Source organism: Ranitomeya variabilis, chromosome 3 (assembly GCF_051348905.1).
Source record: "Ranitomeya variabilis isolate aRanVar5 chromosome 3, aRanVar5.hap1, whole genome shotgun sequence".
In the NCBI taxonomy this organism is placed as follows: Eukaryota; Metazoa; Chordata; class Amphibia; order Anura; family Dendrobatidae; genus Ranitomeya; species Ranitomeya variabilis.
In genome coordinates this window covers 634,108,193-634,130,632 of record NC_135234.1, presented here as the reverse complement: position 1 = coordinate 634,130,632, position 22,440 = coordinate 634,108,193, and the positions used below count along the sequence as shown (strand labels likewise).

General features: G+C 46.6%; 1 protein-coding gene across 7 annotated transcripts in view; it reads right to left on the bottom strand.

Annotated features, from left to right (window-relative positions):
- ANKRD52 (ankyrin repeat domain 52) overlaps positions 1-22,440 on the bottom strand; it is a 128,980-nt gene that overhangs the window by 36,479 nt on the left and 70,061 nt on the right. For all 7 annotated transcript variants that reach the window (XM_077297526.1, XM_077297528.1, XM_077297527.1 and 4 more), the window contains 6 exons: positions 22,022-22,162; positions 17,286-17,366; positions 16,980-17,091; positions 7,075-7,146; positions 5,704-5,905; positions 5,260-5,347 (listed from right to left, as the gene is read on the bottom strand). In XM_077297526.1, coding sequence (XP_077153641.1) covers positions 5,260-5,347; positions 5,704-5,905; positions 7,075-7,146; positions 16,980-17,091; positions 17,286-17,366; positions 22,022-22,162 — 696 coding nt within the window. The remainder of the gene's footprint in view (positions 1-5,259; positions 5,348-5,703; positions 5,906-7,074; positions 7,147-16,979; positions 17,092-17,285; positions 17,367-22,021; positions 22,163-22,440) is intronic.

The following is a 22,440-nucleotide window of genomic DNA, read 5'->3' as shown; positions in this document are numbered from 1 at the left end:
TCAACGACTGCTCCAGAGGGTGAGTCGGAGCTGGACAAAAGGAAGGTAGAACGATGTCCTCGTTGAGGTGGAAAGGTGAAAACCACCTCGGGAAGGAAGGAAGGCGGAGGCCTGGGACCACCTTGTCCTGGTGGAAAATCAAGAAAAGAGGTCGGCAAGAAATGGCCGCCAACTCAGAAAAGCGGCGGATCGAAGTGATGGACATGAGAAAAGCCACCTTCCGAGATAGAACTGACAGGGAAAACTCCCTGAGAGGCTCAAAAGGGGGGAACCCCTAAGAACATACAACACAACCTTTAAATCCCATGAATCCACAGAGGCCCTGTACGGGAGGGACAGCGTGGGCTACTCCCTGAAGGAAGGTCTTAACGTGTGGCTGAGAAGATAACGTCTTCTGAAAGGGAAGAAGGAGCGCAGTAACCTGGCCCTTTAGGGCACTAGAGCGAAGCCCGAATCCAGACCTGCCTGAAGGAAAACCAAATGAAAGGCAGGGAGAAGGACATAGGTGAAAAGCGGTTGGACTCGCACGAACGAAAGTAAGCCTTCCAGGTATGATAGTAGATCCTGGAAGACGAAGGCTTTCTAGCCTGGATTATAGTGTGACTCATCCGGGCCGAAAGGCCGGACGTTCTTAGAACTGTGGTGTCCACAGCCGCACCGCCGTTAAACTGAGCGACCGATAATTCAGGTGGCAGATCGGACCCCGAGACAGCAGATCAGGTCTGTCTGGAAGGCGCCAGGGGGCGTCCGCGAGAAGATTGACGATCTCTGCAAACCAAGAACTCCTGGGCCAATCCGGGACGATCAGAATGACCAGCACCCCTTCCGCCTTGATCTTTTTCGACAGCTTGGAAAGAAAGGGAAGGGGTGGGAACCGATAGGGGAGCACGAACTACGACCAAGGAATGGCCAGAGTGTCAACACCACTGCGAGAGGATCGCGGGACCTTGCGACGACCCGAGGGACCTTCCTGTTCAATCGGGACGCCGTGAGGTCCACCTCCGGAGTCCTCCATCAAAGAGCAATCCGATAGGAGACCTCCTGAAGTAAGGACCATTCCCCTGCCGCGAGACCCTCGCGGCTGAGGAAGTCGGCGGCCTAAATGTCCACGCCTGGGACATGCACTGCGGATCTCACCAGGACCGTTGCCTCTGTCCAAAGGAGGATCCTGGAACCTCGGCCGAAGCCAGAGAACTCCGAGTCCACCCCTGGTGGTTGACATATGCCACTGCTGTGGCATTGTCTGTCTGGATTCAAATTGGCAGGCTCCTGAGAATCCTTACCCAGTGAAGGAAAGACAGAAAGATGATCCGGAACTCGAGGACATTGATGGGCAGAGAGGACTCCTGCGCCGACCAACAACCCTGAAAAGAACAGGTGACAAAGCCCCGCGCCTCAGCCGAGCAGGCTGTCGTCCGTCGTCACCACCTGCCAGGAAACTGGAAGGAAGGATATGCTGTGAAGGATCTGCTCTGGGATAAGAGAAGTGACCTCGGCCACCAGTCGAGGAACTGTTTGACCCGGGAGAAAGCCGGATCGGACGATGCAGGGGGAAGACAGGCCTGTCCCCCTGTGATAGAATAGCCTGCTGAAGAAGCTTGAATGAAACAGGCGAAGGGAAAATCGCTTCCGATGTTGCAACCAACCTCCTTAGGACCTTTATGGCCCATCGGAAAGGAGGGGAGCCGAGAACCCTGGAGCAAGCGAACTTCCCGGCAAAGGAGGGATATCTTGTCTTCGGGAAGGAAGACTCTGGTCCGACAAGTGTCGAAGAACATGCCCAGAAATACGAGGCGCTGAGAAAGAACAAGATGGGACTTCTTCCTGTTGACGAGCCACCCGCAACAGCTAGAGTGTCGGGGAAGATGGATAGACTTTCGGGAGCCTGAAACCGAAATTCCTGAGCCTCCATGGAAGCGATTACTGAACGAGGGAATTTCATCCTGAAGTGTCTCAGACGAAACTTTCTGTTCAGCAATTTGAGATCCGGACTGGGACGAACCTTGTCGTCCTTTTTCGGTACAAAGAGATTCGAAGAGAAGCCTGTGAACCGTTGAACCGTTCCTGTTCTTGGACGGGAACGATTACCCTGGATTTAAGGAGGGAAACAATGGCTGTAAAGAAACCCGGGACTAAAGCGGGGTCTCTTGGAAGTTGGGATTCGAAGAAAACGATCCCAGGGCCGTGAAATTAATCTATTTTGTATCCAGGGATACAAGTTCCCTGGCCCATGCGTCCTCTACTGAGGAGACCCAGACATCCCTGAGGAAGAGGAGCCGACTGCCCAGCCTGGGAAACGGGCTGAGGTCTAGTCGTGATTCATGCCTAGGTGGAACTTCCAGTCCTGGACCTGGAGAATCCACCTTAGGAGTAGCGGGAACGCCAGGAAGGAGTGAGTCCGGAGAATACCTTCTTCTCTTAACGTGCCTGTGGCCTCTGCTGTTGCGAAGAGGAATCTGATGCCGCGAAACGACGAAAAAGGCCAAAAGGACCGAAGTTGCCGCCTAAGAAGGGAACTGGTGCGGCCAGTGGCGTCCTTAATAATTTGGTCCAGCTTGACGTGATCCTTGAAAGAAGGAGGCTCGTAAGGGACTTCTTTGATGACTCTTGAGCCAAACAGTGCGACGGCTGGCAACAACATTACTGGGCGCCTGAGCGGCTGAAGACGCGACGTCCAGGGAACAAGTTATTCCCCGGCGTGAGTAATCTGAGCGGCAAGTTCCGCCAGCCGGTCTTGGCAAGTCTAGCAGCCGGCGGATCCACAGAGGGAGAGGTCGTTCTCTATCGCCTCTCATTCCGGTTGGCGATGAGATCCGGAGGAAAGGGAGACTCTTGAGACTCCAAGACGCTTGCCTCTTTGAGAACGTCTGGTCGAATTCTCTCTTTCTCTGGCCAGAAGCTCTTCGAATTCAGGATGAGGAGCAAATCCCTTGGGAGGTAGTTTAGACGAAACCGCCTGATCTGCGAGTTCCGTAGAGGAATCTTTGATGCCACAGGTCAGATTGGACGCTCCAATGAGGCTTTGAACCATATCCCTCAAGTTATGATTTGGTTCAACTCGGGGCCCCAAATTATCCTCCGAAGGCACATCAGAGAAAAGCCTCGCCTGACTCCGGGGGGAGGACCAGGGGGAAGTCTACCACAGAGAAGGACCGTGGGGCGAGATGGACCGAGAAGAGAGCTCAGACCGACGTTCCTGTCTGGATCTTTCGCGGCCTGTATTGGAAGTCTAGGACGGAGCTTCTTGCGACCCGCTGGCTACTACGGAAGTCTGCAGGGGCAACCGATAGAGCACGGACACAAGGGTCTGGGACACCCGTGTGAGATCCGCTACTGATAGAGACAGAGAGGAAGCCCAGCCTGCAGTGGGGACTTCGCTCTGAGGCGGAGTAGCAGGGGGGGGGTCCTGGGCAGTGAGCATAATGTGGGTTGCTGCAGGCCTTTTTGAGGGAAGCTTGCGGTTACAAGACGAACCCTGAAAGTGTTTCACTAAGTCACAGGAAAAAGTAGGAGGCCGGGAGCGACCTCCCTTAAAATTAGACCGAACGGGCCCCTGAGGGAAATGTCAGCAGGTTAGGGGACAGGGGGGCAGGGGATTGTGTCAGTCTGCGGTGCAGAGGTACTTACGGCAGACGCTGCGGTTTCCAGATAGAAGGCTGCATGGCTTGGAAGATGCTCCTCAGGAACGATAGCCCCTAGGAGAACAGGCAGACACATCTGGGGCACCCTCTTGTCCGAAACTTGCTGCAGGCCTGAAGAACAGCAGTGGGGGGATGCGAGGACGCCAGAAATTTGCGCTCTTAATATGGGCGAAGAAAAAACGTTCCTGGCGCTGAAATAGGTAACTGTGGCTGCTCGGGGAGTGGTGGGCAAGGTTTAACCGCCCAGCCAGGAGCACCAAGATGGCGCTGGTGGGCGGAGCTTGCCGATGATAGTCGGGCGGGAGAAAAGCCCGCCCGAGGGAAAGGAAGTGGGAGGAGACGCGGCGCCGGAAGTAGGCCCCGGTAGAAGCCGGAGCCTAAATTTGAGGCCGGCGGCCGCCGGGAAGGGCCTGCAAGGCCACCGCGCCATGACAAAAGGGCACAGTGCGGCCGGAGGAAGCAGCGCAGAGCCTGCAAAGCCGCCGCGCCGGAACAGAAAACGGTGCAGCCGCAGGAGAAAGCGGCGCGGCTGCCAGCGAGGCAGGCGCGCCGTGACAGAAAAGAATAGTGCGGCCGCAAGAGGAAATCGGCGCGGCTACCTGTAAGGCCGCCGCGCCGGGACAGAAAGTGCGGCCGGGGGGAAAAAGGCAGCGCGGCCGCCTGTAAGGCCGCCGGAGAACAGCGCGGCCGCCAAGGAAGTAGCGTGGCTGCCACACGAATGGGGCGACGACCCCCGCCCCATGTGTCCCCTGCGGCCTATATATGATGGAAGGGACGGGAAAATGTCAACCAGGTCAAGGCAGCCTGGAAAAATATCCCAAGGGACCCCCAAAATGACTACCCCGGGACTGAGGAAGGACTCAGAGGTACTTTGAGGGTATGTGGAATACTCACCTAAAACATCCCACGCCATCCTTACTAACCTCATTCCGGGAAAAAATATCAGACGTCCAGGGAGCTGATTGACGTCCTCGTCTCCTCCAACCGACAGGCTCTGGTGGGCGAGTGGGTGGGGGACGGAGCCAGGACCGGACTTCTAAGCACGCTTGTGTGCTAGGATCTTGGTCCTGCCGTGGGATCTATGAGGATACGGGGTGGCAGTACACGCCGTACTCATAGTCCATAATGTGGGATTACAGGTGTGACTGTTCACCCTGTATCCCTCCGGAAAATCTGAAAAGAAACGACGCACATTGAGGTAGATAAGGGTCTAATGAAAGACCCGTGTCCACCTCCTACTGACACTAAGCTAAACTGAATATCCTACTTCCTGTCTGTGGGGTGTACACTGCAGAGGAGGAGCTAACTTTTTTTATTTGCATAGTGTCAGCCTCCTAGTGGCAGCAGCATACACCCATGGTTCCTGTGTCCCCCAATGAAAGGCGATAGAGAAACAATGCATATAAGCGTAGGCGTCAAGCACATGAGTCCCCTGATGTAAAAGTCATTAGATTATCACAGGATGCCATTAGGCAACAGCAGCGCCCAATGCCTGCCCCCATCGTGACATTACCGCCCTCCTGATGTGATTACCGCCCTCCTGATGTGATAGCATCTGGCCTCCATCTAGTAATAAATAATAATTGTCAACAACTTTATACAACGAAAGATAACTCACTGCCCATGTGCATCCATTACATCAGTAATGTCTGGTTTCTCACTGCTATCGATCAGCAGGTGAAGAACATCAGTGTTTCCAGAGGCGGCTGTGAAGGAAACAAAGTTACCATTATATTCAGAATCATAGCTTTCTACACAACCATACTGAAACCAATTGTACAGAGCATTCAGTCAAAATCTGAATGGGCAAATCGTGTAATTCAGATTAACACTGTGTAGTTTGGGTGCGTGGTTCTAGTATAGGCAGCTTCAGAAAAGGTTTTGAAAGATTAAAACTGGTGATTATTCCCATATATGATCATTATCCCAGATAGTGTTTCTGTAAGTTAAAAGAATATTTTTGAAGAGGGGGCTTAAAAGAAATTACCCACAAAAGCTTCCACATTAAACAGAACCCACTGACCGTGCAGTTGGTGGTCAGAAAACATACATGATTACATACCGGCTACATGCAATGGTGTCCATTTCTTCTTACGGTCCTTAATGAGAGGAGAGGCCCCATGGCTCATTAGAACCTCCACACACTCTGTAAAACCCCTCTCGGTGGCGAGGTAAAGCGCAGTGCGACCTTTGTGATCACGAACATCCAGATTCACCAGCGTTTCCGCTAGAGTTTTCAGGGCATCGCAGTGACCATTGTAGGCCTGTAAACATGACATTTAAAGGTGCTTGAGTTTTAGATCATCTAAAGTCAATACAAATGCCAACACCAAGGAAACATGTCAAAATAAAAGAGTCAACATTAGCTCAAGATAAGCTGTACAAAGGAAATGCTTAATGCCAAAGTACACACAGATAAAGAATCTTTATGCTTCAGGTGTGTGTGAAAATATTATATATATTTAGGTGGGACCATGATGGGAATCATATGATCGAGGGCCGCATGCAAAATAAGGCCAGAGTCACACTACCGTATAACACAGCCCAGTGCTATACGATAAAACATCACATAGCCGCTGCCTAGTGTACCCATACTATGGGCAGCTCAGATCTACACTATAGCCATACATACCCATACATCTATACAAGTCTATGGGTGCATGTGAAACATCACACTGCACTCGGATAACATCTGAGTACAGTGCAATTACTGTGGCCACCGGTAGCAGAGGAGATGGAGAAATGGCTTTCTCCGTCTCCTCCGCAGCTGTGCTCCAATCCGGTCATGTGTGAAGATTAGAGCACAGACGCACGACACTCGGCTCCCGCCAGCAGCAGAGCAGGAGCAGAGGGTCATTAGCATGTCACATTGGATGCTATACCGCTAGTGTGACTACGGTCTAACAGTAAGAGTGGACTGGGTTAGGTTATTTGACCAAGTAAGTTTAAGAAAACTGTCTTAGGTTTTTTTTTTTTTTACAGATTTGTAGGATGGTAGTGGGATGATCTCTCCCTCCAGCCTGGGTTTCACAAGCAACCCATGGCCAGAGTTTTCATTTAAACTTGAAATAAAGGTTTGGGTGTGTCAGTGTTGTGCTTGGTTTCACATGTAGCAGAGATAAAGGTGTCGTGATTGTATGTCAGGCTGCGTGAAGCTAACAGGTCAGAGCCGGCGACATGGGCTGACACTGCAGAGCCCGAGAACCTTGTGGGGGTGCAAGGGACAGCGGCACTGGGCGTTATTTTCATATTCCTGGCTACAACCAGGAGGTGAGCGTCTGCATGTGTGCAGTATTTGGACAATAAGGGACATTTACTTAACTTGCGATAAATTCACTGGTGGAAATGTGTAACACACGCGCACACGTATATAAAATCTATGTACAATTCTTTAGAACTAGGCATTCTAATTCTGCAAATCAAAGCTACTCACTGCTAAGTGCAAAGGGCTAACCGGTACAGTGCTTTCCACATCTTCCAGGCAGTTAAAGGACATCTCCAGGAGCTGTGTATAACAAACTATGTTAAATGCACAGAAGATAAAATATAAACTGACACTTCATACAGTCCTTAGCTAAAACAATACAATTTTAAAAAGTTTACTTTCCCTACAAATACATTGAAAATTACCCATACCCTACATAGGACTAGAAAGCAACATTATTTTACAATGGAGCAGCTATCAAGCATGCAATTTGCAGTTCTATTCAAATACCATGATCTTCGGTTTCCAACACTTAAGGTACCTTCACACTAAGCGACTTTGCAAAGATAACGATAGCGATCCCTGACGTTGCAGCGTCCTGGATAGCGATATCGTTGTGTTTGACACGCAGCAGCGATCTGGATCCTGCTGTGATATCGCTGGTCGTTGCTGAAAGTTCAGAACTTTATTTGGTCGTCAGATCGGCGTGTATCGTCGTGTTTGACACCAAAAGCAACGATGCCAGCGATGTTTTACAATGGTAACCAGGGTAAATATCGGGTTACTAAGCGCAGGGCCGCGCTTAGTAACCCGATATTTACCCTGGTTACCATTGCAAAAGTAAAAAAAAACAAAAAACAGTACATACTCACCACCTGCTGTCTGTCTCACGTCCCCCGCCTTCCGCTTCCCGCACTGACTGTGTGTGCCGGCCGTAAAGTAAAAGCACAGCACAGCGGTGACGTCACTGCTGTGCCTTACGGCCGGAGCTCACAGTCAGTGCAGGAAGCAGACGCCGGGGGACGTTACGGACACCGGAATGTAAGTATGTACTGTTTTTTTTTTACATTTACGCTGGTAACCAGGGTAAACATCGGGTTACTAAGCGCGGCCCTGCGCTTAGTAACCCGATGTTTACCCTGGTTACCCGGGGACCTCGGCATCGTTGGTCGCTGGAGAGCTGTCTGTGTGACAGCTCTCCAGCGACCACACAGCGACGCTGCAGCAATCGGCATCGTTGTCGATATCGCTGCAGCGTCGCTTAGTGTGAAGGTACCTTTACATTGAGTGCCACTACACAGGCTTTCGTAATTTAACCCCTTCAAGACAGCCCTTTTTCGTTTTTGTTTTTCATTACCCTCCTTTCCAGAGGCATAACTTTTATTTTTCCGTCAAAATGGCCATGTGAGGGCTTATTGTTTGTCTTGTACTAGAAAACGGGAAAAAAATTCCAAGTGTGGTGAAATAGCAAAAAAAGTGCAATCCCACACTTGTTTTTTGTTTGGCTTTTTTGCTAGGTTCACTAAATGCTAAAACTGACCTGCCATTGTGATTCTCCACGTCATTATGAGTTCATATAATGTAACCAAAAAATTACCGCACACTCTGACTCGATTTGATGCAAAAAAAAGTGTTCAATAAGTTTATTACAAATAAAGAAGAAAAGTTGCCATGGAAAAAAAACAGAAGCACAATGAATTCAGATTGGACCAAACCCATTATGAGTTCATAGACACCTAACATGTCTAGTTTTTTTTAAATCTAATTGGTGAAAAAAAATTTGCTTAACCCCTTCACCCCCAAGGGTAGTTTGCACGTTAATGACCAGGCCAATTTTTACAATTCTGACCACTGTCCCTTTATGAGGTTATAACTCTGGAACGCTTCAACGGATCTTGGCGATTCTGACATTGTTTTCTCGTGACATTGTACTTCATGATAGTGGTAAAATTTCTTCGATATAACTTGCGCTTATTTGTGAAAAAAACGAATATTTGGTGAAAATTTTGAAAATTTCGCAATTTTCCAACTTTGAATTTTTATGCCCTTAAATCACAGACAAGTGTCACGCAAAATACTTAATAATTAACATTTCCCACATGTCTACTTTACATCAGCACAATTTTGGAACCAAAATTTTTTTTGTTAGGGAGTTATAAGGGTTAAAAGTTGACCAGAAATTTCTCATTTTTACAACACCATTTTTTTTTAGGGACCACATCTCATTTGAAGTCATTTTGAGGGGTCTATATGTTAGAAAATACCCACGTGTGACACCATTCTAAAAACTGCACCCGTCAAGGTACTCAAAACCACTTTCAAGAAGTTTATTAACCCTTCAGGTGTTTCACAGGAATTTTTGGAATGTTTAAATAAAAATGAACATTTAACTTTTTTTCACACAAAACTTATTTCAGCTCCAATTTGTTTTATTTTACCAAGGGTAACAGAAGAAAATGGACCCCAAAAGTTGTTGTACAATTTGTCCTGAGTACGCTGATACCCCATATGTGGGTGTAAACCACTGTTTGGGTGCATGGCAGAGCTCGGAAGGAAAGGAGCGCCATTTGACTTTTCAATGCAAAATTGACTGGAATTGAGATGGGACGCCATGTTGCGTTTGGAGAGCCCCTGATGTGCCTAAACATTGAAACCCCCCACAAGTGACACCATTTTGGAAAGTAGACCCCCTAAGGAACTTATCGAGATGTGTGGTGAGCACTTTGACCCAACAAGTGCTTCACAGAAGTTTATAATGCAGAGCCGTAAAAATAAAAAATCATATTTTTTCACAAAAATGATCTTTTCGCCCCCATTTTTTTATTTGCCCAAGGGTAAGAGAAGAAATTAGAGCACAAAAGTTGTTGTGCAATTTGTCCTGAGTACGACGATACCCCATATGTGGGGGTAAACCACTGTTTGGGCGCATAGCAGAGCTCGGAAGGGAAGGAGCGCTATTTTACTTTTCAATGCAAAATTGACTGGAATTAAGATGGGATGCCATGTTGCGTTTGCAGAGCCCCTGATGTGCCTAAACATTAAAAACCCCCACAAGTGACACCATTTTGGAAAGTAGACCCCCTAAGGAACTTATCTAGATGTGTTTTGAGAGCTTTGAACCCCCAAGTGTTTCACTACAGTTTATAACGCAGAGCCGTGAAAATAAATTCTTTTTTTTTTTCACAAAAATGATTTTTTAGCCCCCAGTTTTGTATTTTCACAAGGGTAACAGGATAAATTGGACCCCAAAATTTGTTGTCCAATTTGTCCTGAGTATGCTGATACCCGATATGTGGGGGGGAACCACTGTTTGGGCGCATGACAGAGCTCGGAAGGGAAGGAGCGCCATTTGGAATGCAGACTTAAATGGATTGGTCTGCAGGCGTCACGTTGCATTTGCAGAGCCCCTGATGTACGCAAACAGTACAAACCCCCCACAAGTGACCCCATATCGGAAATTAGACCCCCCAAGGAACTTATCTAGATGTGTTGTGAGAACTTTGAACCCCCAAGTGTTTCACTACAGTTTACAACGCAGAGCCGTGAAAATAAAAAATCCTTTTTTTCCCACAAAACTTATTTTTTGGCCCCCAGTTTTGTATTTTCCCAAGGGTAGCAGGAGAAATTGGACCCCAAAAGACGATGTCCAATTTGTCCTGAGTACGCTGATACCCCATATGTTGGGGTAAACCCCTGTTTGGGCACACGGGAGAGCTCGGAAGGGAAGGAGCACTGTTTTCCTTTTTCAACGCAGAATTGGCTGGAATTCAGATCGGATGCCATATCCCGTTTGGAAAGCCCCTGATGTGCCCGAACAGTGGAAACCCCCCAATTATAACTGAAACCCTAATCCAAACACACCCCTTACCCTAATCCCAACATTAACCCTAACCACTCCTCTAACCCAGACACACCCAACCCTATTCCCAACCGTAAATGTAATCCAAACCCTAACCCTATCTTTAGCCCCAACCCTAACTGTAGCCCCAACCCTAGCCCCAACCCTAGCCCTAACCCTAGCAATAACCCTAGCCCTAACTCTAGTCCTAACTCTAGCCCTAACCCTAACCCTAATGGGAAAATGGAAATAAATACATTTTTTAATTTTTTTATTTTTCCCTAACTAAGGGGGTGATGAAGGGGGGTTTGATTTACTTTTATAGCGGGTTTTTTAGCGGATGTTTATGATTGGCAGCCGTCACACACTGAAAGACGCTTTTCATTGCAAAAAATATTTTTTGCGTTACCACATTTTGAGAGCTGTAATTTTTCCATATTTGAGTCCACAGAGTCATGTGAGATCTTGTTTTTTGCGGGATGCGTTGACGTTTTTATTGGTAACATTTTCGGACACGTGACATTTTTTGATCGCTTTTTATTCCGATTTTTGTGAGGCAGAGTGATCAAAAACCAGCTATTCATGAATTTCTTTTTGGGGAGGCGTTTATACCGTTCCGCGTTTGGTAAAATTGATAAAGCAGTTTTATTCGTCGGGTCAGTACGATTACAGCGATATCTCATTTATATCATTTTTTTAATGTTTTGGCGCTTTTATACGATAAAAACTATTTTATAGAAAAAAATAATTATTTTGGTATCGCTTTATTCTCAGGACTATAACTTTTTTATTTTTTTGCTGATGATGCTGTATGGCGGCTCGTTTTTTGCGGGACAAGATGACGTTTTCAGCGGTACCATGGTTATTTATATCAGTCTTTTTGATCGCGTGTTATTTCACTTTTTGTTCGGCGGTATGATAATAAAGCGTTGTTTTTTGCCTCGTTTTTTTTTTTTTTTTTTTTTTTTACACATTTGGAAATTTTTTTTTTTACTTTTTTACTTTGCCCCAGGGGGGGACAATACAGATCGGTGATCTGCCAGTTTGCATAGCACTCTGACAGATCACCGATCTGAGAGAAGTGCAGGCTGCTTCACAGTGCCTGCTCTGAGCAGGCTTCTGTGAAGCCACCTCCCTCCCTGCAGGACCCGGATCCGCGGCCATCTTGGATCCGGGTCTGGAGCAGGCAGGGAGGGAGGTAAGACCCTCGCAGCAACGCGATCACATCGCGTTGCTGCGGGGGGCTCAGGGAAGCCCGCAGGGAGCCCCCTCCCTGCGCGATGCTTCCCTGCACCGCCGGCACATCGCGATCATGTTTGATCGCGGTGTGCCGGGGGTTAATGTGCCGGGGGCGGTCCGTGACCGCTCCTGGCACATAGTGCCGGATGTCAGCTGCGATATGCAGCTGACACCCGGCCGCGATCGGCCGCGCTCCCCCCGTGAGCGCGGCCGATCGCGTATGACGTACTATTCCGTCCTTGGGAAGTAGGGCCCACCCCACATGGACGGAATAGTACGTCTAATGACAGAAAGGGGTTAATAGCGGCGGGTGGATCGCGATTCCACCTGCCGCTATTGCTCGCACATGTCAGCTGTACAAAACAGCTGACATGTCGTGACTTTGATGTGGGCTCACTGCTGGAGCCTGCATTAAAGGGGTCTCACGACATGCTACAGTACTAGTACAGTGAATGTCGTGAAGGGGTTAACTTTATTATTAAATTGTGGTCTTTATTTTTTGTACATGTCCCCTGTTAATTGTAAAGTGCTGCAGAATATTATGGCGCTATATAAAATAAAATTGTTCTATTATGTTAATTTCCCTACACTTCAGCTTATCCTGCAATTTCCTTTAAGTATTTTTTTTTTTCTAAATTTACTTCCTGTGGGGTTTCGTTTGAGAGGGGTCTCAAACTGGACGTCACAGCAGGCTGGCTACGCACTCACTTCACTCCACAGTATATCATCCCTGACGATTGGGTTTGAGGGCGATGCGAGTGAGAACAGCACCTCCCTATTCGTTTGAGGCCAGTATTAGAAGCTTTGGGTCGGCACTGTAGTCACTCACCCTGCCTCCATCACCGACTGTAAACCGATCGGCAGGCAGCATCGCTGGTGTCACCATCACTGCTTCTAGCCGGCCGCCTGATAGCTATTCATTTCAGGGAAAGACTGTGCTGTTGGAAGCAGTGACTGACAACTGAAGATGTGGCCACTGCTCGATCATAAGGAGATGGCGGTGACAATAGCTGTGGTAAGTCATTGCTGCACAACCCCCGATGAGGTCCTGTTTCAGGACGGGCTATAGACTCTGCAGAGAAGGGAGTGTAACCCCTCCTGTGAAATCCTGTTTGAGACTCCTCTCAAACAAAACATCACAGAAGGTAAATAAATAAAAAAATAAATACATAAAGGAAATAGAAGGATAGGGTGAGTAGGGAATGTAATAATCATAAAATTAATTAAAGTTCAACATCTTAAAGATAATTTTCCCTTTAAATGGCAGGAAACAGCATTAAGCTACTTGGGGGTAACTGTCCCGGCAGATCATACTAAACTATATTCTTTAAACTTCCAACCCCTTTTGGACAAGACTTTGAAAGACTTCTATAACTATGATAAGCGGAAGCTCTCATGGTTCAGCCGCATTAATGCGATAAAAATGGATGTACTGCCTCGTTTCCTGTATATTTTCCTGTGAGCTCCTCTAATTAAGCCTCCTCCTTTCTTTTCCAGAATCTAATCAGCCATCTCAAGATTTGTGGGAAGGGGGGGTAGACCCCGGATCGGCATGGGTATTTTATATAGGCACTAAGGCTCGGGGAGCAGGTTTTCCAAATTTCAAATGGTATCACAAAGCAGCGCTGTTGATACGCATGCTAGGCTGGCAGTACCACAGTTCGGACAAACAATGGGTGGGAATAGAACAAGATAGCTATAAATTCCACTCCACAACCTCCTCTGGATCAGCCCTAAAAGTAGCGGTCAATTCAGTTCTGAAGCTACCCTCCTTAAAAATACACTTAGGTTATGGGATCTGGAGACTCGCAGAGGCTCTCTATCCTTAGAGAAGAGGTGTAAGCTGTCCACTGCCTAATCCAATTTTCCTTGAGGATGGAGAGGGATCGTTTTCTTGGGTGGGAGAGGAGGGACAATACTAGATGCTTTCATGTCCTCAAGGGTTCGGCCATGCCCGCTTTCGAAGCAGTGCAGCCATTAGAGGGCAGAGGCCCCTCTGATTGGTTGGAATACCTTCAGCTAAAATCTTTCCCCTTGTCTCCAGAAGGCGCAGGCTCATACTCCTCCCTTCCTACGCCATTTGAAAAGCTTTTCCTGTTGGGGGTCGCTGCCTGCACATGCTGTCTCCTTAATATATGCTCTTTTGAACCAAAATACCAAAGACGAGTTCTCCAAGTATGTGTAGGGGTGGAGGGGTGAGTTGGGAGTTGCCATATCGGAGGCGGAGTGGAGGAAGGCGTTCGTATATTCACAAATTCTCTATTGCCTTTGCCGCACAGGAAAAGAATTACAAAAGTCTCACTAGGTGGTATCGCTGTCCTGATGTCTTACACACCGCTTTTCCCTCAGTCTCTGATAGGTGCTGGCATTGTGGAGTAGAGAGAGGTACCATGCTACACATTTGGTGGGATATAATCATATTAAGCCATTTTGGGATTCTGTCTTTTCCACTTATCAAGCCATTAGCGGTCATTTGGTGACCAACTCCCCCAGGTGGCTTTATTATCTATCCTCCCGGGCTCGTTTCGGTTCCAGAAAAAGAGGCTCCTAAGATTCTGCTAAACTGCTGCGAGCACTGTGATCCCGAGACACGGGAAATCCTCCTTATCTCCGAATATGTCTCAATGGGTTAAGGAGATGACCAGCCTTCAAAGTATGGAGGAATTGTCCGCTGAGGTTAATGGTTCAATGGAGAAATATCTGCAGGCTTGGAGTCCTTGGATTTCGTATATGGACTCAGGATTTGCAATCCCTCTTTTATATGCCGTAAGGAAGATAGATTGAATAATACGGGTTAGATGGACATCATTATAGGGGTGAAAGTTGCCCCCTTTTATATCACACTTCATGGTCCCTCCCCCCCAATTCCTCTTCTTAGTCTTTCCTTTCGTGTTTATACCATTATTATTTGGAGGGACCTAGCTTCTCTTGTTTGGGTCGCTCTCTTTTAGCGGATACTTCATATGTATCGCCAAGGGTGATTCAGTCTCCCTGGATAGGGGACACCTACATCCGCCATGGATTTATTTTTCTTTTCAGATTTCATTGGACTTGATTGAAAATGACTTTTGACCTGAAATTTCTATTATTTCGGGACTTGTTGGCTACAGATCTTGATATACAGTTGTAAATGAGACTTCTTTTTGTACTCAGTAATCGTTATGTTGCTGAATCTATTGTTTCTTGACTGCTCTGAATTTCTTTTCAATAAAAGCAAGATTAAACATAAAACTAATTTAAAAAAAAAAAGTGCTTGGGGCTTAACCCCTTTCTGCCAGCTGACGGAATAGTACGTCAGCTGGCAGATCCCCTGCTTTGAGGTGGGCTCCGGCGGTGAGCCCACCTCAAAGCTGCGACATGTCAGCTGTTTGGTACAGCTGACATGTGCGCGCAATGAGCACGAGCGGAATCGCGATCCGCTTGCGCCCATTAACTAGTTAAATGCCGCCGTCAAACGCTGACAGTGGCATTTAACTAGCGCTCCCGGCCGCAACTGCTCGCACCGCTGACCCCCGTCACATGATCAGGGGTCATCGGTGCATTGCCATAACAACCAGAGGTCTCCTTGAGACCTCTATGGTTGTTGATGGCCGACTGCTTCGAGCGCCACCCTGTGGTCGGCGTGCAAAGCAACCCTGCATTTCTGCTACATAGAGGTGATCTGTGCTTCACCTCTATGTAGCAGAGGCGATCGTGTAGCGCATGATTCTAGCCTGCTATGGAGGCTATTGAAGCATGCCAAAATTAAAAAAAAAGTGTTTAAAAATATAAAAGAAATTAAAAAATATATTAAAAGTTCAAATCACCCCCCTTTCGCCCCAATCAAAATAAAACAAACAAAAAAAAATATCAAACCTACACAATTGGTATCGCTGCGTTCAGAATCGCCTGATCTATCAATAAAAACAAAGGATTAACCTGATCGCTAAATGGCGTAGCGAGAAAAAAAAATCAGAACGCCAAAATTAAGTTTTTTTGGTTGCCGCAACATTGCATTAAAATGCAATAACGGGCGATCAAAAGAACGTATCTGCACCAAAATGGTATCATTAAAAACGCCAGCTCGGCACGCAAAAAATAAGCCCTCACCCGACCCCAGATCATGAAAAATGGAGACGCTACGGGTATCGGAAAATGGCGCAATTTCTTTTTTTAGCAAACTTTGGAATTTTTTTTTACCACTTAGATAAAAGAGAACCTAGACGTTTGGTGTCTATGAACTCAAAATGACCTGGAGAATCACAATGGCAGGTCACAGTTTTAGCATTTAGTGAACCTAGCAAAAAAGCCAAACAAAAAAACAAGTGTGAGATTGCACTTTTTTTGCAATTTCATCGCACTTTTCTGTTACACGGCATGGTAAAACCAATGGTATCGTTCAAAAGTACATCTCGTCCCGCAAAAAATAGGCCCTCACATGGCCATATTGACGGAAAAATAAAAAAGTTATGGCTCTGGGAAGGAGGGGAGCGAAAAACAAAAACGAAAAAAGCTCCGGGGGTGAAGGGGTTAAAGATCGGTATTTCTTAGTGATGAGCGAACGTGCTCAGTTATCATGATATCTGAGCATGTTCCGGTGTTTTGGGCATGCACGGATAATTGCATGGTTTGCGGCTGTTAGCAGCAAAACATTCAGGGATTGCCTAACAGCCGCAAAACATGCAGCTGCAGGGATTCCTACACATAACCTAAGCACACCCATATACTCTGGTAACACACAACCATGCATGGATAACACATTATTCGAGTATGTTTGCTCATCAAGGTATCAAGGGTTTCATAGGCATTGGACCACCAATTAACCCACCAGAACTCCATGTAAACTCCTCCTCTAGAACTCTCTAGCAATTTAAGTTGAGATCAGTAGAACCATGGGAGGGCAAGCATTGTGGTTAGAATATTCACAAAAGAATGGGGTTGCATTACAGGCATGAGAAAGTGTGAGCAATATGTGCTTCAAGGGAGCATACGCATACTAGGGAACATGTTTTCAATGGGTCTATATGGGCAATTCACATAGTGAAGATTCCTTTTCAATGGTGCTAGTTCCACTTACTAGTTCCAAGTTCTGTCTGTTGCCAAATGCTGCTGCATAGTGAACAGCAGCATAACCCTGTTTATCTCGAAATGAAGGGTCGGCATTGTTGTCCAGCAGAAATTCTAAGGCACTGTACAAGAAAAAAAATATATATATATATTGTTACTTAAAAATAATTAATAGAGGAAAGAAGTTAAGAGTGTTTAGTTTAAATCAAAATTTGGAGGATGGTAATTTCTCTTTAAGGTTTGAAATGAAGTTTTAGTGTACAAGACATGAGAGCGACACAGGTATGAAGAGGTTATTTCTTTATCAAATTCTTACAAGAATGCCTCTTTTTCAAGCGATGCTTTCTCATCCTCTTCCTCAGACTCCTGGCCTTTCCCAGTACTAGAGTCCACCGTTCTAAGGAAGCAAAATAAAACAGTTTACCAGTTTAACTTCGGTATATTAAAGGGAATCATCAGCAGGTTTTTGCTACCTCATCCGAGAGCAGCGTAATGTAGGCAAAGACTCTGAATCCAACAACGCATCAGTTCGTTTACTGGGTACAGCCATTCTGAAAGATGTTAGATTTAGCAATGAAGCGGAGCGGAGAAAGCTGCCCCAGCCCACACCAGGTTCTGCATATACAATGTCCATAGACAGTGAGCTGCTTATCACAGGAGGGACGTGTCAAACTACTAGGCAGCTGTGGCTGTGTCCTAGCAACGATAAGCTTCTGGTGCTAACACGATCAATCTTATAGGTAAACAACCACAGCGGAAATCTGCGTTTAAAGGGAATCTGTTACCCCAAAATTCACCTATAAGCTAAGGCCACCGGCATCAGGGGCTTATCTACAGCATTCTGTAATGCTGTAGATAAGAAAAACGAGTTCGATTATACTCACCCAGGGGCGGTCCGGTCCAATGGGGGTCGTGGTCCGGGTCCGGGTCCAGCACCTCCCATCTTCATACGATGACGTCCTCTTTGCTTCCTGCCGCGGTTCCCGTGCAGGCGTACTTTGTTTGCCCTGTTGAGGGCAGAGCAAAGTACTGTAGTGTGCAGGCGCTGGGCCTCTCTGACCTTTCCCGACGCCTGCACAGTGCAGTACTTTGCCTATTAACTAAAAATATCATCTAATAGAGTGTGAGCTATACACTCCCCAACTACTTGTGAAACCCCCCGACTACCCATGAATCCCCCATAAGAACCTTTTATATTTCTCCCGCGCTGTAAGGAAATATCCTCGGTCCGGTCCGATGGGCGTTGGTTCTGGCCCCTCTCCCCACCCAAAATCGGCGTGCTGTACGCATTCCGTTCTGTGAATAGCGTGGTTCGCGTACAGGCCCGCGCCTTCAAATTGCCTCCTGCGCATGCGAAGTATGCTTTGCCAAACTGCGAGCAGAGAACGGAATATGTATAGCACGCAGATTTGGGGTGGGGAGAGGGGCCAGAACCAACGTCCATCGGACCGGACCGGACCGAGCATATTTCCATACAGCGCGGGAGAAATATAAAAGGTTCTTATGGGGGATTCATGGGGTTTCACAAGTAGTTGGGGAATGTATAGCTCACACTATTAGATGATATTTTTAGTTTATAGGCAAAAAAAACTGGCGACAGGTTCCCTTTAAAGTACGCCTGCACAGGAGCCGTGGCAGGAAGCAAAGAAGAGGACGTCATCGTATGAGAATGGGAGGCACTGAACCCAGACCGCGACCCCCCATCGGACCCGGACCGCCCCTGGGTGAGTATAATCTAAAGGTACCGTCACACTAGGCGATATCGCCAGCTATCCGTGACGTTGCAGCGACCTGGATAGCGATATCGCTGTATTTGACACGCAGCAGCGATCTGGATCCCGCTGTGAAATTGCTGGTCGCTGCTAGAAGGTCTGCACTTTATTTGGTCGCTAGGTCGCCGTGTATCGCCGTGTTTGACAGCAAAAGCAAGGATACCAGCGATATTTTACACTGGTAACCAGGGTAAACATCGGGTTACTCAGCGCAGGGCCGCGCTTAGTAACCCGATGTTTACCCTGGTTACCAGCGTAAAAGTTAAAAAAACAAACAGCACATACTCACCAGCGCGTCCCCCAGCCTCTGCTTCCTGACACTGACTGAGCGCCGGCCCTAAACTGAAAGTGAAAGCACAGCGGTGACGTCACCGCTCTGCTGTTAGGGCCGGAGCTCAGTCAGTGTCAGGAAGCAGAGGCTGGGGGACGCGCTGGTGAGTATGTGCTGTTTGTTTTTTTAACTTTTACGCTGGTAACCAGGGTAAACATCGGGTTACTAAGCGCGGCTCTGCGCTTAGCAACCCGATGCTTACCCTGGTTACCCGGGGACCTCGGCATCGTTGGTCGCTGGAGAGCGGTCTGTGTGACAGCTCTCCAGCGACCACACAGCGACTAAACAGCGACGCTGCAGCGATCGGCATTGCTGTCGCTATCGCTGCAGCGTCGCTTAATGTGACGGTACCTTTACTTGTTTTTCTTATCTTTCAGGTTACATCGGGGGCTTATCTACAGCATTACAGAATGCTGTAGATAAGCCCCTGATGCCGGTGGCATTAGCTTATGGGTGAATTTTGGGGTGACTGATTCCCTTTAACCCCCACAACATTTGGACTTCAGATTATATAGCAAAAACCTGCTGACAGATTCCCCCCAAAAAGGTTACATTTTCTTCGTTCAATAAATCGCTAACTGGGTGGTCTCCAGCAACCAGTGTCAAAAGGGCATGAACAAGAGCTGCTCTTTCACTGCCCAATCAGCAGTATGAAGTGTGTGATATTTTGTAAGGTCTTCCTCAATTGTGACACTACAGACCCCAGCTTAGCTCATGTATGTATCAAAGCATTGCTAGTATGATCATTTTGCTGTTAAAACAGCAAACTTCATGAGGTGACAGGAGACAAAACCATACGTAACAAATCTTAAAACAATGGTGTCCCTTTCAGAGATGGAGATGAAGTTAGTGCTCCCTGCTGTCTCACTCTTGAAGCTCTGAGACTTCCTGCATTTACACTGAGAAATACCTCTGTGTGGGGAAAAGGATTGTGAGCAGCATGTCCTCATACTGCATGCAGCAACATATGTAGCAATATAACAGATTCCTGTGTTATGGAGCAGCAGGAGAAGGACTAGAACAAACAGCTATAAAAACCCATCACAACTTCTTCTCAGTGTATGTCCTGGGCTATGTGTATGTAGAGAAACACTCAGCGAACCATTAAAAGATGATACGCCCCCCCTCTCTATCGATTTATAAGCACCCATTCCTCTTCTGGTAGATTAAGCTTTTAGAAGCATCCATGCCCTCTCATGAACGAGAATATTTTTTCCCAATATGCAGTACTATTGAATTCATTTTAAAATTACAGGGGTTATCCAGTTTAAAGATATTTATGACCTACCCATGGGATAAGTTATCAATATCAGATTAGTGTTCTAGAGCCATATAATCACATGTAGAGCCTTTCTCCCATTCTCCGTTCCCTTGGGCTGTGCATAGACTTGCCATTGGAACCAAATGTACGCTTTCAGATCTGGGCTATATGCCGTGTGTCTTTTTATGGGGTTCCAATATAACAGATCTGGCACTCACCCCGAAGATGCTGTGATTAATGTCCTTTATTTGCTACGACCAGCATTTAGACCTTGGTGCCTTGGACCCGTGGAAGCGCATTCGCGCGAAACGGCCGTCGTCCTCACCTGCCTCCCCGCACCCTCCTCTCTTCATTTTCCTGCCGCCTCTCCATGTATGTCTAAATGCTGGTCGTAGCAAATAAAGGACATTAATCACAGCATCTTCGGGGTGAGTGCCAGATCTGTTATATTGGTTGCTATAAGTGAAGTCTCCTTTTTACTATTTAGTGCACCACCCTTGATTGCTTAGTCTGGAGGTGTCTCAAGTCTGCTTGCTTTCGCTTAGTGAATAGCCTGTGAAGACTGACTAACCTTGTGCCGCCCCGTTTTTCTGAAGCTTTTTATGGGGTTGTCTCCTTTCAAATAATATCACTTCAACAGTTTATATTTTACTCACCTGACCGGTGCCCAGCTCTGTCTCTCCACCATTGCCCGATTCCTTGTTGATCGACTGCAGTGGTGATGCAATGTTGACAGCGCTGCAGACAATCACTGAGCTCAGCAGTTCTACCTATGTACACAACACAAGCTCCAGAGCTCAGTCATTGACTGCAGTGCTGTTGAAATAACTTCATCATTGCAGCGAGAGGCAGCGGAGGACATCGGGAGTGTAATCGAAAGCTCGGTTTGTTTACATTTTTGTGTTCCTCAGCCTTTAGAACAATCTTTGAAAGGGGACAAGCCCTTGAAATATGAAAGCAAATGTAGATCATATCAAGGGACCCTCACAACCCATTCTATAAGGAATGGCAATAGTTTAATAGCAAGGCAACTTCTGCTTTGACAGTGTACCATATTTAACTTAAAGATTACTTCTCATTTTATAACACCAGTATGGCTAAATCAATATAGCTGTATTTAGTTTGTGAAAATAAAGGAAGGTAGCAAAGAAAGCTCTAAATGGACCGGAGCAGTGCATTGTCTGGACTGTGCTGTCTGACTTAAAGGGGTTTTCCCATGAACAAAAAAGTGCGTTTTAATAGATGTTGGAATAACTCGTATAAATGTGCCCCTGCTGTGTACTGTGAACATTTTACTTCAAAAGAAAGAATGAGCTGCAATCCCACACGGTCAGGTCTGTACACTTTTGTTTACTTCTCCCCTGCCCAGGATCTGTGGTATTATCGGACCATATTCATCCATGGTCAGACAGTCATTACACAGTAAACAGGGGCACATTTATGAGATTATCTCAGCACAGGAACATTTTAAACACATCCAAATGTGGAAATTATTATTCCAAGATCTAGTGATTAAAATGAACTATTGTTTGTGGGGAAAACCCCTTTAAGGACTTGGAGCACTATGAAAAACTGTATAGAACAATAATTGTGAATACAATTCTTCTAGTTCGAATCACACATATAAAGAACATTGTGCAAAACACAAAGTAAAAGCCATCAAATGTATATATTCAATAAGCACTCACCTTCTATAGGTATCTGAAGCAGCAGCATAGTGTAGGGGAGTGCAGCCTTTGGAGTCTGCCACATTAACACTGGCTCCAGCCGTGACTAGAGTCACTGTGCACTGGTAGCTGCCATTGGCAGCAGCATAATGCAGCGGTGTCCTGCAAGGTGAAAAGAAATGTCAAATGACCAAAATGATTGAGTAAAAACGTATATATAAAAATGTTATTGGTTCAATTGTTAAGATGCTCTCATAATGAGTGAACAAAGGTGTGTGTTAATGCTGCAGTTAAATACACACGCCCATAAACGTTTTCTCTTAATATATTGCATTCATATTATATAGCACTATGTACTTACAATTGCTCATTTTGCTCTTCTACCCCAAAAATTATCTTATCCATTAGGTCTATGACATCACGTGATTAAAAACTGACTA